The sequence below is a fragment of the Eriocheir sinensis genome, chromosome 10 (assembly GCF_024679095.1).
Source record: "Eriocheir sinensis breed Jianghai 21 chromosome 10, ASM2467909v1, whole genome shotgun sequence".
NCBI classification, from domain to species: Eukaryota; Metazoa; Arthropoda; class Malacostraca; order Decapoda; family Varunidae; genus Eriocheir; species Eriocheir sinensis.
Window position 1 is genome coordinate 15250626 of NC_066518.1, and position 23038 is coordinate 15273663.

Sequence of the window (23038 nt, forward strand, 5' to 3'; positions counted from 1 at the left end):
CAATAGAGAGATCAATTTCGGTTGGAGAGTTGCCTTGATACTCCCCTCTTGAAAGACTTCGTTACTTTCACTTATTCGTTCCATCTAATAACTGTAATATATTCGAGCTCTTCAGGTGATGTCTTCGTCTATGTGAATATTTAATGTCCCAGGAAAAAGTAGGTCGTGGGCGGGCGATGCCTCGATAGGGCACACCAAGGGCGGCATTAATGTTGTCGCGTGGAGGGCTGCGAGGGCCTGGCGGTGTGTATCAGGCGCCCAGTATCGCTGACTCGCCTCCCGGGACACAGGGGGACGCGGGGCTCGAGTGGCCTCTCACCCAAGGAGGAGGAGAAAGAGAAGAAGGAGGACGAGACGGAGTAGGATGAGAGTAGATAATGATATAATGTTGTATCCAGCCCGGGCACACGGCTTGGGCTCTCTCACTCACTTATTGATCTTTTGCGTATTACTTAACCTTCGCTTCACCCACTAATGAGTTAGACAAGGCGTCGAACTCTGTATTTTTTCATATGAACTTCCCAGAAAAGAATAGAATCAGCACACGGCTTGGGCTCTCTCACTCACTTATTGATCTTTCGCGTATTACTTAACCTTCGCTTCACCCACTAATGAGTTAGACAAGGCGTCGAACTCTGTATTTTTTCATATGAACTTCCCAGAAAAGAATAGAATCAGCACACGGCTTGGGCTCTCTTACCCACTTATTGATCTTTCGCGTATTACTAAACCTTCGCTTCACCCACTAATGAGTCAGACATATGAACTTCCCAGAGAAGGATAGAATCACAACTCACTCACTCATCTTTTTTTGCTTTTATGCACTCATGCTCGCCCGCCTATATGCACATTCAAATACATTCATTCATACGTATACATACATCATTATATACATACATACATACATACATCTATTCATATAGCGAGGGTGTACCATTAGAGATTATGCGATACGAATGTTCGGTGGTGGAATGTTTTTCATATTTCGTTTGTGCACTCTAAGGGGGAGTCAGGAAGCCAATATTTAGATAGGCCTTAATTTAAACGATTTCGGAGAGGATAAAATCACAAAAGTCCGTACTTTTAAACGTCTCTGCGCCTCAGTTCGCGTGCTTGAAAAGCCTCTCGTAGAAGTTGCTAGCGTCAATGCGTTGTTTTGATCTCCATAACAGTCTTTATACATATCTCATCACCTCCCTTCTTTTCCCCTCTCCAGCTCCAAGTCTTCCCTAATAACCATCCTTCCCTCCCTTCTATCATCACTAATTTACAGTGTTTCAACTTGCTTCGTGTTACCCCTTTGCTTCGTCTCCCTAACAGCCTTTATATATGCCTCATCACCTCCCCTCTTTGCCTCTCTCCAGCTTCAAGTCTTCCCTAGAACCATACTTCCCTCCCTTCTATCATCACTAATTTACACTTTTCCAATTTGCTTCGTGTTATCCTTTGATCCTTCTCCCTAACAGCCTTCATATATGCCCATCACCTTCCCTCTTTTCATCTCTCCAGCTTCAAATCTTCCCTAGTACCATCCTTCCCTCCCTTCTATCATCACTAATTTACACTTTTCCAACTTGCTTCGTGTCACCCCTTTGCTTCGTCTCTCTAACAGCCTTCATATACCTCCCTTACTTGCCTCTCTCCAGCTTCAAATCTTCCCTAGTACCATCCTTCCTCCCTTCTATCATCCCTTTGCTTCGTCTCTCTAACAGCCTTCATATACCTCCCTTACTTGCCTCTCTCCAGCTTCAAATCTTCCCTATAGTAATGAACCCTCTTTCACTCCCTTCCTCCATCACTACTCATTCCTACAGTTGCATAAGACCTTCATCTTCAAGTCTTATTATCAGCCATGCCGCCCTCTCTTATGTAACACGTTCAGCTTCAAGCCAGTCAGTCAGTCAGTCATGTCACCCTCAGTTATGTAACACTCTCATCTTCTAGACTTTTATCGTTAACTATTCTGCTCTCAATTACGTAACTCCTACAGCCCTGCCACACTCGCTTTCTGACTACTATCCTATCAGTCACTTGGCCCCGTTACAAACCTGCCGACCCACGCAAAGCTATTCTACTGTTCCGCCGACTAAATTGAAGCTTCCACGCTCTTTGAAACACAGGGTGCAGTACGAGACGAGATTTCCTGTTCCTCTCTCTGTACTTTTTACGACGTCGGTTTGAGGATGAAGACTCGCAATATGGATAGAGTTTTTTTCCCCTCGAAGCTTCCACGCGCGTTGAAACACAGGGCACAGGACGAGATTTCCCATTCCTCTCTCTCTCCTTTTTTACGTCGGTTTAAGGATGAAGACTCGCATTATAGACAGCCTTTGCCGAGCCCGCCTCTTTCCTCTGAACGGAGATTGAAGGGTGGACTCAATCACTCGTCACGTCGGCGCTGAAGGTGTTCTGATGATGCTCTATTGAAGGAGTTAAACTTGTCGCAGGAAGGAGGGAAGGAGGATGGATTTAATCAGGTAGAGACTGTGTGTGTGTGTGTGTGTGTGTGTGTGTGTGTGTGTGTGTGTGTGTGTGTGTGTGTGTGCATTTGCTGAAGAACAGAACTCTTGATTCACAGTCTGTTCAGCCTCGTTCTATCTCTCTCTCTCTCTCTCTCTCTCTCTCTCTCTCTCTCTCTCTCTCTCACACACACACACACACACACACACACACACACATACCCCCTCCCCCACACAGATACCCCCACATCACCCAGACCCCTCACACATACCCCTCACCCCCCACACACCGGCACTGAGGCAGATCTAAACATTGACTCAAACGCGGTAATTACGTAATGGCCGTGCTGCCTCCAGCGTCGAGTGTAGCAATGTTTATTCCAGACAGCACGACAAGAACTTAGCCAGCGTCGAAAGCTCTGGAGGGGAGAGCGAGAGGGGGGGAGAAGGGGGGGAAGGAGGAGAAAAACAAACCATGAAAAGAAAGGGAACGGGAAGGAAGGAAAGGAGAGAGAGAGGGAGCAAGGTAAGGGGCATAATAGTTGCCAAATTCGATAATATGTGTGTGTGTGTGTGTGTGTGTGTGTGTGTGTGTGTGTGTGTGTGTGTGTGTGTTTACGTTTCATCCTATGGCACCGGTACGCCTTCTGTTTGGGCCCTGATGATCGGCCCCTTACCATTATGGGGCAGGCAAGTGTTTATAGTGATGCCATCTTGCTTGGCTCATCTTTGAGCCTCTCTTTTAGGGAGAGAATCTAAAGTCCGGGTTGATGGAATGTCTTCAGAACAGCATGTGGGTAGTCTTAGGCCACTCGGCGGAGACTGAAAGATCCCTGCTTGTGGCGGCAGACAGGACTCGAATCCGCGTTCTTCAGGACGAGGCGCCGACACGCTAACTACTCAGCCACCGCCTCCCCAAATATGTGTGTGTGTGTGTGTGTGTGTGTGTGTGTGTGTGTGTGTGTGTGTGTGTGTGTGTGTGTGTCGGGTAAAGTAATCAGTGTGTCGGGGGAAGGGAAAAGGCTGCCATTGGAGTATCTATTCAGTCTGAGACTCACACGTGATTAGTGACTGACTGATTTTGTGTTGAGAGCGGTGGTGGTGATGGTGGTGGTGATGGTGGTGGTGATGGTGGCTGCTGGGCCGGAGGGCGAGGCAGTGGCAGCGGCAGTGACGGGGTGCTGGCGGCGGCTGGACACGAGCAGGTATTGACAGAGCTGTAATGAGGATGATGAAGGCGACGTTTATTCAATACCTCCGCTAATGTTTGTATACCACCGAGGAGGACGGAAGGAGGAGTCAGCGGCCCTTTCGTCATGGCGCGGCGCTCGTAAATTAGAGACAAACACGTAAACATTTAGGTGAGGAATTGTATTACTTAGCAGTGGACATGAGGGACGAATTGGATTGTGAGTCACTCTGTTTTTGGTGTGTGTGTCTAAGTGGTACCGCGACAACATAGATTGTATATAAACAGAAGCTACCGGTATGCTGGCGACGATAAAGAATAATAACTGGACTTAGTCAGATCATATCGTGCCTAGAACTGAAAACAGACATGAAACCAAAGTATCAGAGCGGCTGCCCAAGAGTTTAAAAGTAAGGACTGAGAGATGAAATTAGAACCTTTGCTGGAGTTGAATAGAGAAAGCTATAGAACGCTGCGAAAGGCCTTTTATCCCGAAGTCGACTGATTTTGGCTGATGATGATTCTGGAGAGGCGTACGGTCAGCCTCATCCATCTCCCTTCACCATTCTCAGCATAAGTGCATGACAAATATATCTCCGTCCAACAATCCAGAGCCCGTATTCTAAAACGCTTGGGACTCTCGTTACCACTAGTTTCAAAGGCTACAGAGATGATTAGCCAAGTTATCATGCGTGTTTTCTCGTTCAGAGCAGAAACCTTGTCGAACTACCACTAGGGTCATGGGATCGCCTACTACGTATAGGAAAGCATATTCAAATGTATCTTCTAAGGCTCAGAAGTGTTAGAGAATGCGGGGGATTTTTACCGCACTGCTGGTCTTCCCGCTTCTCCCCCCTTCCCTTTTCCTCCTCTTTACTAAGATCCCTAGGGCGCCGGAACCCCGCTGAACATCCTTAATTTTCCCGCTACTTACCTTCCCTCAGCCTTTTCTTATTATCTTTCTTGAACCAACCACACATTAGTTTCTGAAAGACTTCACCCGTTTTCTTTTTCCTTCCGCCCGGCCAAGGAGTTCCTGTGTGTGTGCAGTTTGCGTTATTATTTATTTATATTCGCTCTGTTATAACTCTAACCAGGGAGCTTCCGCATTCCTCGCACAGCAGTGTTTGCCACATGAATATTTGATGAGTCTGTCGGGCTATAAATACACTGGGAGATATTGTTATCGCGGCGCTCGAGTGTCCTACTACTCGGGCACCGGCGTTGTGGGGGTCGGGAGGGGCGGAACGGTGTGGTGGGGCGTTGGGGTGCCGGGTCTGCTGGTATTGTAGGGGCCGAGGCAGGGGGGATAGGGGAGGGACATTTGGGTGGAGAGTCAGCTGGTATTGTTGATGCCCAGGGTGGTAGAAGGGATGTGGCATTGTGGTGTGGGGCTGCTGGCATTAGAGGAGGTTTGGCAGGGTGAGGAGAGAGATGTCATGGTAGGGGGTCAGCTGGTATTGTAGAGGCCCAGTGTGGTAGAAGAGACGTGGCATTGTGGTGTGGGGCTGCTGGCATTAGAGGAGGTTTGGCAGGGTGAGGAGAGGAATGCTATGGTAGGGGGTCAGCTGGTATTGTAGAAGGGGGTTGGGGAGGGTGAGAAAAGGGAGGGGAGGGACGGTGCGATAGGAGTCCTCACTTTCCCTTTTTCCCCTTCACCTCCTTGTTTCCTTATTATCCCTCACACCAATTCTTCCCATCTCTTTACCCTTCACTGCCTCTCTTCCCTCACCCTTTCACCTATACCTTCCAACGTTCATAACTCCATCAGGGATCAGAAATAACCCCCCTGCGCGCACGATGCCGCCGCGTCAAGTGTCCCGCGTAGTTCAGGTGATGAGGCTTGGGCGAGGGGAGAGGCAGCCTTGCGAGTGTGTTGTTTGGCGTTACTAATAGCATGACGAGGACCACCATCGCTCTCACGTGTATTATATTTCCACTATTGAACTGCTATGACCATTCCCGAATCTATTTTTATCATTATCGACAAAGTTTTATACCAATTATGAGCGTTTCCATCAGAGTATTACACCGCGCGCCGGTCTCCCTCTTTCTCTCTCTCTCTCTCGCTCTTGCTACAACTGCCGCCGCCGCCGCCGCCGCCGCCGCTTGGTAATATAATTGCGACTGATGCCGTAATTAGTAACGAGGTTATTATCCCTGTCCGTGCCGGCTGCATCGGTGGCGGCGGCGGCATTGGATCTCGATTGGAGGTCAGTTAGCGTGAACGTATCTGCTATAGGGAGTCTTCTTTTTGACCTGTAATATTCATCGTCTCCAATTTATTCACACACTTTTCATTTGGTGCCTTCCGATGTCTGTTAATGGCTTGTTTTTTTCTTTGCGTTTCGTAGAGGTGGTGCTGAGTAATAATGGGAACGTTAGATGTTAAATGCCCTGTAGCACCCCTCACGTAATGCTCGTTGATGTTATAGTGTTTGTTTGTGATATAGTGTAGTGCAGGTAGTGTGGACATAACGAATGGAAGGGAAGAGGCTGCTCATATCGCTGGTGTTGTTGTGTAGACTAGATTACACACACACACACACACACACACACACACACACACACACACACACACACAAAATCCTCCCCCCTCCCCCCTCAAAAGTACATCCTCCCCCCCCACACGCTAAAAATCCCCCCCACACTCACACACACACACACACACACACACACACACACACACACACACACACACACACACACACATACCCCACCCACACACACACAAAATCCCTCCCCCCCCCTCCCCTCCCCTCAAAAGCACATACCCCACACACACACATAGTCCCCCAACACACACACACACACACACACACACACACACACACACACACACACACACACACACACACACACACACCACCTGGGGCACACCACGGTTTTTCACAAGTAGCTAAAAAAAAAAAAGCACCGCCACAGGGCACTAAAAATTTCATGTCCCGTAAAAGATTGAACGTTTTTTTCTACCTCGCTTTGCCGCACCGAACCGTAAAAATACAATGTCCTCGCTGTATAATGCTTCGTATTGTTGTGGTCTGGTATAATGATAGTCAATGTCTCGGTTCTTTTTTTATGAATCACTACTTTTGATACTTTTTTGGCGGGGAACGTAAAAATTGATAGCGTATGTAAAGGTCAGCTCAGTAACAATGTTTATAAATACGAATTATTAACAACGCAATCCTTAGAACACACTGAATGCAACAAGGCAACCAACCACGACGAAGGAGTCATTCTTGGGTTAGGAATTATTTAACGTGAAAGTCCTGTTTAGAACACACACTATAAATATCAAAGTTACTATATAGCTACCATGAAGGAGCCATTCTTTGTATTGGTATTATTTAACGTGAAGGTCTTGCTTGGAACATCCTATAGTCCGACACATATATCAGGTCAGTTTGGGTGGGGCCCGAACTCTCTCTCTCCCTCATATGTCGTCCACGTACTAGTGTATCAAATATTCTGTATGCATTAGATAAGGTTTGGAAGCACTATAGCCCGGGAAGTCCCTCAACAGGCCCCACCCAAACTGACTTCATAGCTGAGTCAGACTATAGATGTATTAAGTTTCTAACCACCACTAACGAAACACTCTGGAGCCTCATCACAATGTTTTATTCACATATATGATTATACTCGATATAGAGAAGGGGAGGGAGGTGTGGTTGGCCCTCTCCCTCTCCTCCCCAAAAGAACATTGCCGTGAGAGTGGAACCTAAAAACTGAAGTCATGGCTCCTAAGTACAGTCGAGGAAATCATAACTTTTTATGTTTGTATCCATTTATCGAGTCGTGATGAAGAGCGACTGCTCAGGTTTCATTTCAATAAAAGATAAAAAAAATATATTACTCTCAATTCTCGTGGGTCAAGAGTATTTTACGTGGACGGTCGATGGGATAGTGTTTTTACAAGTATGGTGCTTGTGTGTGTATGTGTGTGTGTGTGTGTGTGTGAGTGTGGGTGTGAGTGTGAGTGTGAGTGTGAGGGTGAGAGTGAGTGTGAGTGTGCGTGTGTGTATGGGGAAGGAGGGAAGAAGGGAGGTAGAGAGGAAGAGAGGTAGAAGGAGAGAGGAAGGGAGGGTAGAACTGCTCCACTTGGGTCCACATACAATTAATCCCATGTGTAAATATTCGAAGGGGAGACTAAACAGTAGCCGGGCCGGTGGGGACGAAGACCTCTGTTTGCGATGCACTTCTGGTTATAGTAATGCAGCACAGGGGGATCGATGGTGTTGACCTTACCTATGTGTACCCTATTTATCCCCCGAAGAGATATTAACACTAAACAAAGAGATAACATGTGGCGGTGGAGAGCTGCATGGAGGTAGTGATTGGACGTGGAATAGATAGAAGAGAGAACAGAAGGGCGACTTATTAAAGATGATGAAGACAGGAGAATGATGAGGGATAAAAAAAAAAGTTAGCGAAAGAGATCAAAAGTGGCCGTAGAGTTATTAGACAAGGAATAGATTGAAAAATGAACAGAAGAACGCCATATAGAGGATGAAGAGAACAAGAGAATGGTGAGGCAAAAAGTTAATAGGAGAACGGAAAGAGATTGAAGAGTAAGAAGAATGGGGAGTCGTGATCGAGAGAATAGTAAATAGAGAGATAGGAAGAGGACGCAGAGAGTAGAAGAATGGGGAATACTGATTGATAGATGGATTACCAGAAGGGTGAAAAGAGAATGAAGAGTATAGGAGAAAATAGGGAATTATTGAAGATGAATGAATTAACGGAAGAAAGGAAAGAATATGAAGATAGGAGAAGGAAGGGGAAAGGTAAAAGATATAGGAGTTAATAGAAGAATAGGAAGAGGAGGAACAGTATAAAGGAAAAAATAGGGATGGTGTTATGAAACTGAATGTGGAAAAATGAGATAGAAGGGACTGTTATGGTGGATGGAAACAGAAGCAGGGGAAGGAAGGAAAGAGAGTGTGAGGGTGCGAGCTTGGTGGTGGTGGGAGCCATGGCAATAAAGTGGGAGGGGTGGGTGGCAGCGGCGGTGGGTGGTGGCGCTGGCAGGCTGGGTCGGGTTGGGTCGGGCGGGCGGCGGCGGAGCGGTTCTGGACGCCTTGCCGCCTCAGAACCGGTGGTGACGCCTCGCCGGGAGCACCTCTCTTCCTGCCTCTAACTGTCCCCCCCCCACCCCGCACTACGCTCTTGCTTGCCTCTCGTCCAGCGCTGGCGAGGTGCTGACGCCACACGGCACTCCTCGGCCACCGCGGCGCCACGAGGGAGTCGCTGCCCCTCGCCCGTGCAGTGACCTCGGAAAATTTCGCAGACACAAGTTATAAGGGAGGCTTGAACGTCCCTTCGTCTCCCCTCCTCCCCCCCCCCCTCATCCTGTTTAACGACACTGTTTCCGCAACGGATGTATAGTGATAGCAAGTTTTGATGGCTACGATGTTATTCCTTCGTGTTGAAAAAATATATAACCTAACATATTAGTGGATGATTATTTGTTTTTCTGCGTGGTGAAACATTGTCGCAGAAGTTAGCTCGCTTTAACCTGTGTGTACCTTGCCCTACAACCAACAATACTCGTGTCGTTGATCCTGCGTGTTTCAGTGACTTGGAACATCAGTTATTAAGGGTGTGGCCGTCCTCGGTGGGGCCGCGAGCCGCACACTGAGCGAGCAGGCCGTGTGTTACTGTGAGTGGCGGCGACTCACGGTTCGGCACTCCTGGTGGAGGGGTGAATATCGCCAGAGTCGCCCAGCACCTTTCCTTCGGTCGTGACTCGCCCTCCCCTGTGTTTAGTGTTGGACTGGCCTTCACCTTCTGTCAAGCTGTCCCTCGACCTCCACGTAACCCGTCTCGTCGAAGTAGTACTACAGCGCAGTGTGTTTAGTTGCCTGTGGCGGCCTCTAGTATATAATTATCCGTTGATACTCTGCCTGCAAGAGTATTACATCGGTGTATCGTGTTAGTGAATGTGGTACGTGTTGTGGATGAGCGCGCGGCGCCCAGGGCGGCGGGAAGGAAGTCGGGCGTGGCCCTCCGTGATGGCCCGTGACACCCCCAGCGGCACCTCTGGACGGGCAACGAAGGGACTCCAGGGATAAGTTTCCCGTCCCGCTCGCTTCCTTCCGTTGACCTCCCGTCCCCGCCCACCCGCCGCCGCTTCCCTCACCATGAATAAAGATGGAGATAACGCCCCCGCCTCTCCCTCCAGGGGGAAGATGCCTGCCGTCAGCTTCGGCACAGCGGCCTTCATCCTCATCCGCGTCAAGAGAGCTTTCAAAAAGAAGAGGGCAAAGCTTAAAAGGTAAATGTCTTTTCCACTTGCCGCCCCTCGCACACCGTCATGTCATCGTCGTGAGAGCACCGCGAGGGGCACTAAGTGTAGCACCAGCGTGTGTGTATCGGCTGCCGGGCTGGAGTGTGTTGCGTCACGGTGCTGTCACTGCCTTTGACTTGGCTCACTCCGGGGCTCCTTCCATGCCTAACAAGTACCACGGACGCTGACACACTCCGGCACCGGAAGCCTATTTTAATGCATATGATCCAAGGGCCATCTGAGTATACTGTCCACACACTATTAGCTATATAGACGGCAATGGTAGCAAGAGAGCATGAAGCACACTAGTCATATTTTTTGTTTAGTTCACGGCAGTCATTCCGCCGCCCTTCACCAGGTGGCCGCATCTCACACATCATTTGTCAGACTGCACACCAACACTAGGCGAACGACCTTGAGGCAAGCATGAATCATTCGGCAAAGTAAGAAAGCCAGCAGGTGTTATATTCGTTATGGCCTTGGGGAGGTCTTACTGCGCCATCTACCGTACGAAAATGCGTACTTGGGTTCACCTCACACTCGTACCTAACACCACATCCTTGACCACCATACATACTTCCCACCACCACCACCACCATCATACCTTTTACAACCCCCATCACTCAACATCACACATTCTTTACACCTTATTCATCACTTCCTCATTTTTCATCATCACCACCACCACCACCACCATACCTTTCACAACTTCCAACACTCAACTTCACGCATTCTTTACACCACGTTCATCACCATCGCTCACTTCCCATCACCACCCACTCAATCTTAACACAAGTGGCAATTTCTGACCACCACACCTCACCACAGGCACACCATCACACACCTTGCCAATCACACCATCCCTCCCTGACATCCCATTACAGTTCATGCCTTCGTCATCAAGCCCACCATCACCGCACTACCCACGCACTTATCACTATATCGCAAGTTCTTCATTCATACTCCTAACGATGCATTTACCGAAACGTTTCACTGTAACACGCAAAACTACCACACACACACACACACACACACACACACACACACACACACACACACACACACACACACACACACATATAAAGACTGGGAGTATCAAGACAGCCTCTCCACCCGATACTGACCTCTCTTTTGGCTCCACTCATCTATGCTTCGTTTTAGTATAGGAGCAGTGATTAGCGGTCTTTCTTTCTTTTTTTTTGCTGTTTTTATTTATTTTTTGCCTTTGAGCTGCTTCTTCCTTTACTGTAAAAAAATATTATACATTGACCCTCTCAAGACATCACATCCCACGCACAACATCAACACCTCTGTCTCAAGCATAAAAACAGCCATTCAAATTTATAATACATCCTCTATCATTATCTTCCCCCCGTTGAGTTCATTTCACCTGCTCTCTCTCTCTCTCTCTCTCTCTCTCTCTCTCTCTCTCTCTCTCTCTCTCTCTCTCTCTCTCTCTCTCTCTCTCTCTCTCTCTCTCTCTCTCTCTCTCTCTCTCTCTCTCTCTCTCTCTCTCTCTCTCTCTCTCTCTCTCTCTTCCTATCTATCAACCAGTTGCTACGTCCTCCCTTTTATAAACCATTCAGTACAGTTCCCGAAAGCTTCTTGTTGCACACCATTTTTACTTCCATCCCTGAGAATCCTGTTTACCTACCGCACTTCCCCTGTCACTCTCTATCTATCTGTCTTTCTATCTATCAACCAGTTACTACGTCCTCCCTTTTATAAACCTTTCAGTACCGTCCTTGAAATCTTGTGGCACACCATATTTACCTTCATGCCTAAGAATCCTACTTAACCATCACGCGTCCCTTTCATATTTATCCTCTTACAGCTTTCCCTCTTTTAAACACCTTACTGAATAGTCCTGCACACACAGATTTTCCTCCTCCTCCTCCTCCTCCTCCTTTATAAATTCATCTTTCGAAATTCATAGTTTTTAGCATTCCTCTCTTATTTGGTTCACTTCCCTCTATCCATCCTTTGCTGTTTCATATTCCCTGCTCTTCGTTGTTCTGACTCTCCTTCTCCTCTTTTCCTTCTCTCTTCTAGCTTATCTTCCCTTCCCATTAACTCTCATGTTTTTCTTCCCATCTCTCTTATTTGGTTCACTTCCATCTATCCATCCATTGCTGTTTCATATTCCCTGCTCTTCGTTGTTCTTCCTCTCCTTCTCCTCTTCTTCTCTCTTCTAGCTTCTCTTTCCTCCCCATCAACTCTCATGTTTTCCTTCCGTTCTCTTTTATTTGGTTCACTTCCTTTGCCACAATTCCCATCTGTAGTATTTATCCACGTACTACAACCTTCCTGATTCCATACACTTAGAGTACTGACAGTTCCCCTTACCTTGTCCTTCACCTCATCCTCTAAGGGTCGTACTTTTAAACCTTTCGTCGCCTGCGCACACATATTTGACAAGGCTTTCGCAGGAGTTGTGGGCATTTCCTGGGGTAGTTTTATGACCCTGGGTAGTAGCATGAGCCTTCTTCTGTACCATGAGCCTAAAACACTACTTATAAGAACCCGACTGATCTCCTTTATGGCCTTTGGAAATAATTAATGTGAGTGGTGGAAGCGTCTAACAGTATCGACCTATGAATCCATCACTACCACACGCATAGTACTCATTCCTTCATCATACATTCATTCACGAAAAAAAAATGTGTATTTATCATAGTTATACATTTACGTCCATGTTATAAGCTATTCCCTTGAAGTCGATTCCGAGCGTTTTTGTCAGACCTCGTTCCTAAGAGTTTTCTATGAACCACTTATTTGTTATTATTATTATTATCGAGTAAGTGCATATGGATAAAAAAAGATAATTGGAAGTGTTGGAATGAAGTGAAGGCGAAGAACATTTTATAAGTTGTCGTTGGTTGTTTTTTGAGTTGGTAATAATTGACATGCTATCTTATCAATTTATAAAGAAGTGTAGCAAGAAAAAAAGTACTCGAAAGTGGTCTATGGAGTGAAGTGAAGGCGAGGAACAGCTTATAAGGTGTCATTGGTTAGTTTTTGAGTTGGTAATAATTGACAGACGTATTTTATCAACTTAACAATTTTATCTATTAGTATATATATGGAGCAAGTGTACCAAAAATAAAAAAAAAGTAGTTGGAAGTGTAGTAAAGTGTGGGTGAAGTGTAGTAAATTGTAGGTAAAGTGTAGTAAAGTGTAGGTAAATTGTAATAAAGTGTAGATAAAGTGTAGGTAAAATGTAGGTAAAGTGTAGGTAAAGTAGGTAAAGTAGGTAAAGTGTAGGTAAAGTATAGTAAAGTGTAGGAAAGTGAAGTCTATGGGATGAAGTAAAGGCGAAGAACAGTTAAGAAGGCGTCGTTGAGTGTTTTTTTTTTAGTTCGCATTACATATCAAAGCTATACTCTTGGTAAGGGAGAACCCGGCATCGTTATTACCGTACATACCTTTTATGAATTCCCTTTAACATACGTATCTCACTTCCCTCCATTCTTCCATAAATTCACCCCTAATACACTATGCTAAACTACCCATGTACACGTTTCCTCCCTGTCACTGTCTCATACTTTTCCCTTTGTTTTTATTGTCTCCCTGAAGATGTGTGGATGTGGATGTGTATGGCTGTGGTGATGGTGATAAACGGTGATAACGAAGAGACGTGGTGGTGTCCATGGGTGTTTACAAAATATGGTGATAAAGGAAAGAACGTGTGGAAAAGATGGTGAACGAGAGATTAGGAGGAATGAAAGTGAGAGAAGATAGGACAGGAGGAGTTTAAAAGAGGAAGGGAAAAGTAAGGGGAAGAGGAAGAGAAAAGGAAAATAAGGGGAAGAGGAAAGGAAAAGGAAAAGTAAGGGGAGGAGTCAAAAAGATGAAAAAGAGAAGGGGAGGTCAGTATTCAGAGTTGTGTGCACTACCTGCTAAAAGTAGTGGCTCTACCGCTACCACTACTCATTTCTAAATATTGTGCACTACCGCTACTACTGCCGCTACCGCTACTTGTGAACAATAAGTACTGAAAAAACATAACTCTCTTTTTACATATTGTTACGTTCCACGTCCTTGATAGAGTACAGAGTAAGTCATTTTACACTTCCTGTACGTGAGGCTAGAAGATTCACTCACCTCCCTCTGCTGTGCTAGTTGACTCACCCAGTTTTTACCAGTTTCCAAGGCTTCGTGAGCCGTGATCAGGAATATCCACGACAGCCAGCCACACCTCCAGTCGCGGATTCATTAAAGAGTGGCACTAGCGTTACAGGTACTAAAAAGAGTGGCACTACTGCAGCTACTAAAAAGAGTGGCTACTGCTACAGCTACTAAAAAGAGTGACACGTTACAACTACTAAAAGAGTGACATTCATACAACTACTAAAAGAGTGGCACTGCCACAGCTACTAAAAAGAGTGGCACTACTGCACAGCTACTAAAAAGAGCGGCACTACTGCTACAGCTAAAAAAGAGTGGCACTACTGCTACAGCTACTAAAAAAGAGTGACACTACCGCTACAGCTACCTACTAAAAAGAGTGGCACTACCGCTACAGCTACTAAAAAAGAGTGGCACTACCGCTACAGCTACTAAAAAAGAGCGGCACTACCGCTACAGCTACTAAAAAAGAATGGCACTACCGCTACAGCTACTAAAAAAGAGTGGCACTACCGCTACAGCTACTAAAAAAGAATGGCACTACCGCTACAGCTACTAAAAAAGAGCGGCACTACCGCTACAGCTACTAAAAAAGAATGGCACTACCGCTACAGCTACTAAAAAAGAGCGGCACTACCGCTACAGCTACTAAAAAAGAATGGCACTACTGCTACAGCTACTAAAAAAGAGCGGCACTACCGCTACAGCTACTAACATAGAATGGCACTACTGCTACAGCTACTAAAAAGAGCGGCACTACCGCCACAGCTACTAAAAAGAGTGACACTACCGCTACAGCTACTAAAAAGAGCGGCACTACATACAGCTACTAAAAAGAGTGGCACTACCGCTACAGCTACTAAAAGAGTGGCACTACCTACAGCTACTAAAAAGAGTGGCACTACCGCTACAGCTACTAAAAAGAGTGGCACTACTGCCACAGCTACTAAAAAGAGTGACACTACCGCCACAGCTACTAAAAAGAGAGGCACTACTGCCACAGCTACTAAAAAGAGTGGCACTACCACAGCTACTAAAAAGAATGGCACTACCGCCACAGCTACTAAAAAGAGCGGCACTACTGCCACAGCTACTAAAAAGAGTGGCACTACTGCTACAGCTACTAAAAAGAATGGCACTACTGCTACAGCTACTAAAAAGAGCGGCACTACTGCTACAGCTACTAAAAAGAGCGGCACTACCGCTACAGCTACTAAAAAAGAATGGCACTACCGCTACAGCTACTAAAAAAGAATGGCACTACTGCTACAGCTACTAAAAAAGAATGGCACTACTGCTACAGCTACTAAAAAAGAGCGGCACTACCGCTACAGCTACTAAAAAAGAGTGGCACTACCGCTACAGCTACTAAAAAAGAGTGGCACTACCGCTACAGCTACTAAAAAAGAGCGGCACTACCGCTACAGCTACTAAAAAAGAGCGGCACTACCGCTACAGCTACTAAAAAAGAATGGCACTACCGCTACAGCTACTAAAAAAGAGTGGCACTACCGCTACAGCTACTAAAAAAGAGTGACACTACCGCTACAGCTACTAAAAAAGAGTGACACTACCGCTACAGCTACTAAAAAAGAGTGGCACTACCGCTACAGCTACTAAAAAAGAGTGGCACTACCGCTACAGCTACTAAAAAAGAGCGGCACTACCGCTACAGCTACTTAAAAAGTAGCTTCGCTACGTAGCGACGTTACTAGTAGTGCTGTTAGTATTCACACACACACACACACACACACACACACACACACACCGCTCCGTGGCGCAACTGGTTAGAGCGCTGCGCTGCCAGGCTTCAAGGTTTGACAGGGCGGCGCTCGCGGTTCGAGCCCGCTCAGGCCGGATTATTTCCGTTGACTAGGAGTGGTTACTGTCCCCCCTTGAGCAAGGGGGATGGGGTGTGTGGTGTGTGAGGTCCTGGCAGTACCCAGAGATTGACGATAAGGAGCACTTGCCCATGTCGGGAGGATGCCTGCTGAGGATTACGAGTCCAACACTTGATCAGGCCGTGGTGAATTACACACACACACACACACACACACACACACACACACACACACACACACACACACACACACACACAGTCGTATCAGGAATAATGCAAAGCGGGTCCATCATCGTTAATCTGCCAGCCTGACACGTATATCTGATGTAATTTTCTACCTCTTTCTCTCTATCTTTCTCTCTCTCTGTTTTGCCTACCTGCCTGCCTGCCTTTCGTTCCTCTTTGTTTTGTTTTCTGTTCTCTGTTTGTCTTTTGCTGTTTCATGTTTTCTTCTCTTTGTTCTTCTTCCTCTTCTTCTCCTCCTCCTCTTCTTCCCTCTTCTAGTGTCTCATCTCTCCCTTCAACCCTCTTCTGTTTTTTCTCTCTTTCATCTTTGTCCATTGCTCTTTCATTTTCTCTCCTCTTCGTTCTTCTTCGTCTCATCTTCTTCACTTCTCTCCTCTTGCTTGTCTTCTCCTCTGTAGATAGGTTCAAAGGTCAATAGGGCGGAGATGAGCACTAAGGCCACGCGTAGCTTGGCATATACTTCCATCTTCACCTTTACCATACTACTAAGTGTTACCATACACCTATACACCAGACCACCTTCCCTTACCATGCCATCTCCAATACAGAGCTATGTGCTAATCTTCTTTACAACCTTTATTTCTACAGCGATTCTATTTTTTTTTTATTTCTTCACTGTTTTTCTACCTTCCCTTCACGTATCCACTCTTGTTCTTGCTTCGTATTTTCATTCGTTAGATTCATGTGTTAGTCTTTGTTTTCAGCCTAAATTTCTACAGTGAGGCATTTTTTTTTATTTTAACCTTTTTATCCGTCTATCCCTCCATCCATCCACTTGAACCACCACCACCACCACGCGAGGTCAGCACGTGAGGAGGATCAAATACACTACAGACAGACAAAGAGGTGTAGTAATGAGGGCGCCCCGACACCATTTGCTCCCATTATGTTTACTATTGATTGGTGTTGATGGTGGTGGTGGTGGTGGTGGTGATGTGTGTGTGAGGGGGAGGGGGAAGGGGGGAGGTATCTGTGTATTTGTGGGGGGAAGGGTCTGTGTGTGTGTGTGTTAGTGTGTGTGTGTGTGTGTGTGTGTGTGTGTGTGTGTGTTATTAGTTATTGTTGCTGTGTTGTGTGTTTATCTATATGATTCTTTATTATTTAATTCTAAGTAGTGTGTTCTAATGCTGTGTTCTGCGTTGAAAACTTGATTTAATAGGCAGGAGGAGAGGAAGAAGAAGGTGGGGTAGAAGGAGGAGGAAAAGGAGGAGGGGAACGAGAAGGAGGCAGTAGAAGCTGGTACCAAAGACAGCAAGCCCAGACGACCAACCGAGCATAGGGAGGCAGGTAGGGAGGAAAAGAGGCAACAATAGAGGCAGCAAAGGACATCTATTATAAAAAAAAGAATAAAAAAAACCTCGACAGCAGCAGGAATAGTAACTTGGAAGTGAAGTCCGTGGAATGAAGTGAAGGCGAAGAACAGTTTATAAAGTGTCGTTGGTTGTTTTTTGAGTTGGTAATAATTGACATACTATCTTATCAGTTTATCAAGAAGTGTAGCAAGAAAAAAAAATAATCGATAGTGGAGTCTATGAAGTGAAGGTCAGGAACAGTTTATAAGGTGTCGTTGGTTAGTTTTTGAGATAGATAAGATAGATAAGATAGAAGGCAGGCAGGTAGGGAGCAAGATAGACAGCAAGGAACAGGCACAGAGGCAGCAAGGGGCGACTATTACAAAACCGGGAATAAGTAAATAAAAACCTCACGCCGGCAATACCGTGATATCCACTTAGCACGGGGACGCAAATGAGAGGCAGTAAAGGCAGAAAGTGATGTGATTTCATTTCTCGCGGCACCAATATATGTGACGATCCTGGCACCTACAGCTTTTTGAGAGAGAGAGAGAGAGAGAGAGAGAGAGAGAGAGAGAGAGAGAGAGAAGAGGAGGAGGAGGAAGACAGGCAGAAGAGAAGGATGGGGAGGAGGAAGAGGACAAGGACAAAGACGAAGATGTAGAAAAATAAGGAGCAAAAACAAAAGATGAAACGAACGAAAAAAATAATAGGAGGACCAGAGAGAGAGAGAGAGAGAGAGAGAGAGAGAGAGAGAGAGAGAGAGAGAGAGAGAGAGAGAGAGAGAGAGAGAGAGAGAGAGAGAGAGAGAGAGAGAGAGAGAGAGAGAGAGAGAGAGAAAACACAGACTGAAAGAGACAGAGGTAAAGAGAGAGAGAGAGATTGGGATTGGGAAAAATAGGGCGGGAGGGGGGGAACAATGAGTCGGCCAGTCGTAATATGTCTTTCATAAGCGATATTAGTTTCTATGGATGTGTCCCTGGACGCGGACAGCATGTGGACGCGAGATTGGAGAGGGAAAGATGATGAAGGAAAGAAGTAGTAGTAGTGGTAGTAGTAGTAGTTGCAGTAGTTAACGAAGGAGAAAGAGGAGGAGAACGAGGAAGAGGAAAACCAGGACGAGGATGAGGGAAAGATGATGAAGAAAGGATGTAGCAGTAGCAGTAGGAGTAGTAGTAGTAGTAGCAGTAGTAGTAGTAGTAGTAGTAGTAGTAGTAGTAGTAGTGCACTGCTTCCCCTGGACGGCGAACACCTTCGGTACAAGACGGCCAATACCTCACAGGAGGCACGGGTTGATGTAAGTGCCCGCGGATTCTGGGTGCGCGGACAGCGGGCGTTCATGGACATCCGCATATTCGACCCGATGGCTGCCTGTCACCGTGAGCTGCCCATGCAAGCCGCCCACCACAGGAACGAGCAGGAGAAGACAAGGGCATACGGTGAAAGAATCCAACATGTGGATCAGGGCAGCTTCACCCCCCTCGTCTTCACCACATCCGGCGGGATGGGTCCCAGGGCCCAATGCTTCTACGCACGCCTCGCGGAACTAATCTCAGAAAAGAAGCATCAGCCAAGGAGTCACGTTGTCGCCTGGATGAGGTGTCGCCTCTCGTTCTCCCTGCTCAGGTCGGCCATCCTATGTCTCAGGGGCACCAGACACTCTGGCCCAAAAGCCACCAACATCTCCAATATGGACTATGAAGCCACAGTGGTGGAGAGTGACATTAGGGTGGGTCGGGAGTGACTTGAGTAGGGAAGGAAAGGGGGATCTAGACGTAATAGATGATGGGTGATTTAGTGTCAGGTAGTATTAGTGATTTAGTTGGATGCCACAGTCACTAGCGAACAGAGTTGGGGCTAATGACCTCCAAGCTATGGAGCCCTCCATGATTATGTGTCGGGAAAATAAACATGGGTGGAGGTATCATTTAGTAGTAGTGGTAAAAAATAAAAAAAAAGTAGTAGTAGTAGTAGTAGTAGTAGTAGTAAGACGAGAAAGAGAAAGCATGAGGAGGAGGAGGACGAGGACAAGAAAGAGAAGGAGAAGGAGAAGGATCAAGAGAAAGAGGAGGAGGACAAAGAGGAGGAGGAGGAGGAGGTGGAGGGGGGGGGAGGAGGAGGAGGAGGAGGAGGAGGAGGAGGAGGAGGAGGAAACATGGAAACATGGACTAGCAGGCGGCAGAAAGCCTGTTGGCTCATTACTAGGCTGCCTGCTTTCAGTGATTTAATCAATCCGTTTGCCATAGGAGTGGCTTGCAGGGAAGGATTAAAGCACTTGTGCACCTACTCTTGGATATGTTCAGTTCACTCCCGATGCAGCAAAGTGGCGATTAATGCGTTTCTTGAATGAGTTGATGGTCTCTGCGCTAACCACTTCTGCAGGGAGGCTGTTCCAGTGGCGAACAACCCTATTCGAGAAATAACTCCTGCCTATGTCGGTATGGCATCGCTTTGCTTGAATTGTTTTTCCGTTGTTTCTTGTTCTCAGGTTAGTTTGTAGCGTGAAGAGTTTGGAGTGATCAACGCTGCTGAGCTTGTTCAGGTACTTAAAGACTTGTATCATGTCTCCCCGCAGTCGTCTCTTTTCCAACGTGAAGAGGTTGAGTCGCTCGAGTCGCTCTTCATAGGGCTTCGTCCTCAGTGATGGTATCATCTTCGTGGCGCGGCGCTGTACTCTCTCAAGTAATTCAATGTCTTTCCTGTAATTTGGAGACCAGAATTGCACGGCGTATTCCAGGTGTGGCCTCACCAGCGAATTATACAAGGATAACATAACTCCCGGCGTCTTGTATTCGAAGTTCCTCGATATGAACCCAAGCAAGGAGGAGATGGAGGAGGAGGAGGGGGAGGAGGACGAGGAGGAGGATTAAGAGATTCAAGATAAGAAAACAAGAACAATCATAGTGTGTGTTAAAGGTTCTCATACTGTTCTCCCTCTGTTCTGCCCTCTCCTGTCTATGTCCTTTTCTGCCTCTGTTTCTGTTCTGCCTCTGTTTTGTTCCTGTCTTGTCCTGTGTCTCTTCTGCCTCTGTCTCTGTTCTATCCTTTCTCTGTCTGTGTCTTGTTTTGTCCTGATTCTGTCCTGTCCCGTCTCTGTCCTACCCTGCCCCTATATTGTTCTGTCTGTCTGTGTCCTGTCTGTTCAGTCCTGTCTTTGTCCTGTCCTGTCTTTGTTCTCTCCTCTCTCTGTCTGATTAAATTGTACTGTCAAGAGAAACCATGTCCCTCTATAAGCCTCTTTTTTACCTCTCTCTCCTTTCCTTTACCTCCCTCCATCTCCTTCTCCTCCTCCTCCTCCTCCTCCTCCTCTTCCTTACCCCTCTATCCCACTCTCTTTTTCTCTTTCTCTCCTTCATTGCTTACCTTTCCTATTGTCATCTCTCCTCTCTTTCACTTTACTTCTCTCCCTTCCTTCCTCCCCCTTATCTTTTTCTTCCTCCTCTTCTCGCACTCCCTCTCTCCATCATCATCTCTTTTTCCCTTAGCCTCTTTCTCCTCTGCTTACCCTCCCTGCCTTTCATATTTCCTTTCTATCACCCTGCTTTTCTCCCTTCTCTCCTTACTCTTACATTCGTCCTTCACCTCTTCTTCCTTCACTCCTTCCCTCTGCTCCACTCCGTCGCTCTCTTCTCTTCTCCCTTTCCCTACTTCCTCTGTTTACTTTCCCTGCCTTTCACTTTCATTTCTCATTCCTTCTCCTCCTGTCCCTCCCTTCCTTTCTCTCTGTGTCCTTCCTTCCCTCCTCACCCTGCCTTTCCTCTCTCATCTTTCCCTCCACTTCTGTCCCTTTCTTTCTCTCCCTCTCTATTCTTCCCTCCCTCCCTCCCTCCTTCCCTCCCTCTCCTCCTCACTCCATCACCATATTTCTGACACTCACAAACATTTCGGCATTGAGGGCGTGACGTCAGCGGGATGTTTTACGTCGAAAAATGTAAACAATTGGTAGCAGGGTGAACACACACACACACACACACACACACACACACTCTCTCTCTCTGTCATGTAAAAATATATCGATTGATGGATTTTTTTTTTGAGCGTGGAAAATAAAGCAATTAATTAGGTCTTCATTGTCACTTGATTAATCGTCATTGTGTGTGTGTGTGTGTGTGTGTGTGTGTGTGTGTGTGTGTGTGTGTGTGTGTGTGTGTGTGTGTGTGTGTTTCCTTTATTTACCGTTAATGGCACAGGTTTTCTTTCCTTACTTAGAGGTTATAAATGTTACTCTGCTCGCCTTTTATTTGCATTTTCTTACCTTGTAGAAAGAAAAAAATAATAATATAAGTAAATAGACAGAGATAAATTGATAAACATTTAGATAGATTGATAGAAAGATAGATAGATAGGTAGATAGATTGAGAGAGCAAGGAAGATAGAGAAAAAAAATGGAGAGAAAGAAAGAGAGAGCGAGGGAGGGAAGGAGAGAGAGAGCATTCACAAGATCTCTATTTAAATTCTCCCGAACCAGCAGCATCCCAGGAGGAGGAGGAGAAGGAGGAGGAGGAGGAGGAGGAGGAGGAGGAGGAGGAGGAGGAGGAGGAGGAAAAGCAGCAAGAAAAAGCAGAAGAAGAGGAAGAGTCTAAGGAGGAGGATGCTCTCTGCACCTTCGCAAATTTTAAGGGAAGGTGAAATTTTCCTCTCGTTATGAATGTGAGTCTGCAGATCTGCGCCGGCCCCTTTCTCTCCTCCTCCTCCTCCTCCTCCTCCTCTTCCTTGGGCAGATGGTGATGCTTGCTCGAAAGGAGGAGGAGGAAGAGAAGGAGGAGGAGGTTGATGCACGCTAGATGTTCCTCCTCGCATTTGTAAAGACGTGAATGATTAGTTTTGTTTCTATATGTATATGTGTGTGTTTGTGTCGAGGTAATTTGTAGGGGGTACGTAGCTCTGTACTGGAATAAAGGAAAATTCTGATGCACTTGAGGTAGTCTTCTTAGCATTAGGAGAGACGTGGGAAGGATGAGCTTTCTTTATATATATGTTTAGGGTGATTTTAAAGGTGGTGTGTTTAGGGTGACAGCACTGTTGGTATGGGTTTTTCTGCATGGTGTAAAGGAGGAGGTTGATGCAGGCTAGATGTCCCTTCTCGCATTTGTAGAGACGTGGGAAGGATGAGCTTTCTTTTAACGCATATGTAGATGTAATGAGGTTGTTTCAAGGGTGTTTTGTAGAGGGCAGCGCTGTACCTCCTTATCGGCCCTACTGTCTGGTAAAAAAATCACTAAACAAAGAAAGACTCGCTTGCCTCTTCGCTTCCCTCTCTCTGTCCCTCTCCCTCTCTCCTTTGCCACGCGTCTCATTGCCACCTAAAAAAAATAGGTTGAGAAAAAACATAACCCGAAAATATGAAATCGAAGTATGAATGACGAAAGCAAAACTGAGTTCATTAGACCCGAAGCTTAATGAGACTGAAGAGAGCGAGGATGGCCAAAGGAACGGCTTGAAGAGGAGGCGGAGGCTGGGGCGAAGTGCAGCTCAGGATGGAAGGCGTGGAAGGAGGTGGGGGCTCTTGCGGGTTCCTATTATCGCTTCTTTCTTTTGGGACCCCGAGACTGATTGCATGTGGGTGGGGAAAAAAAAAAAAAAAAAAAAAAA

The 23038-nt window shown here is 46.4% G+C and overlaps 1 protein-coding gene across 1 annotated transcript in view; it reads left to right on the forward strand.

The window, feature by feature from the left end:
- The first annotated feature begins 9019 nt into the window (after positions 1 to 9019).
- Positions 9020 to 23038, forward strand: part of LOC126996635 (ankyrin repeat and fibronectin type-III domain-containing protein 1-like) — a 366486-nt gene continuing 352467 nt past the window's right edge. The window contains exon 1 of the mRNA XM_050857314.1: positions 9020 to 9928. Within this exon, the coding sequence (XP_050713271.1) occupies positions 9795 to 9928 (134 nt within the window). The 5' untranslated portion in view covers positions 9020 to 9794. The remainder of the gene's footprint in view (positions 9929 to 23038) is intronic.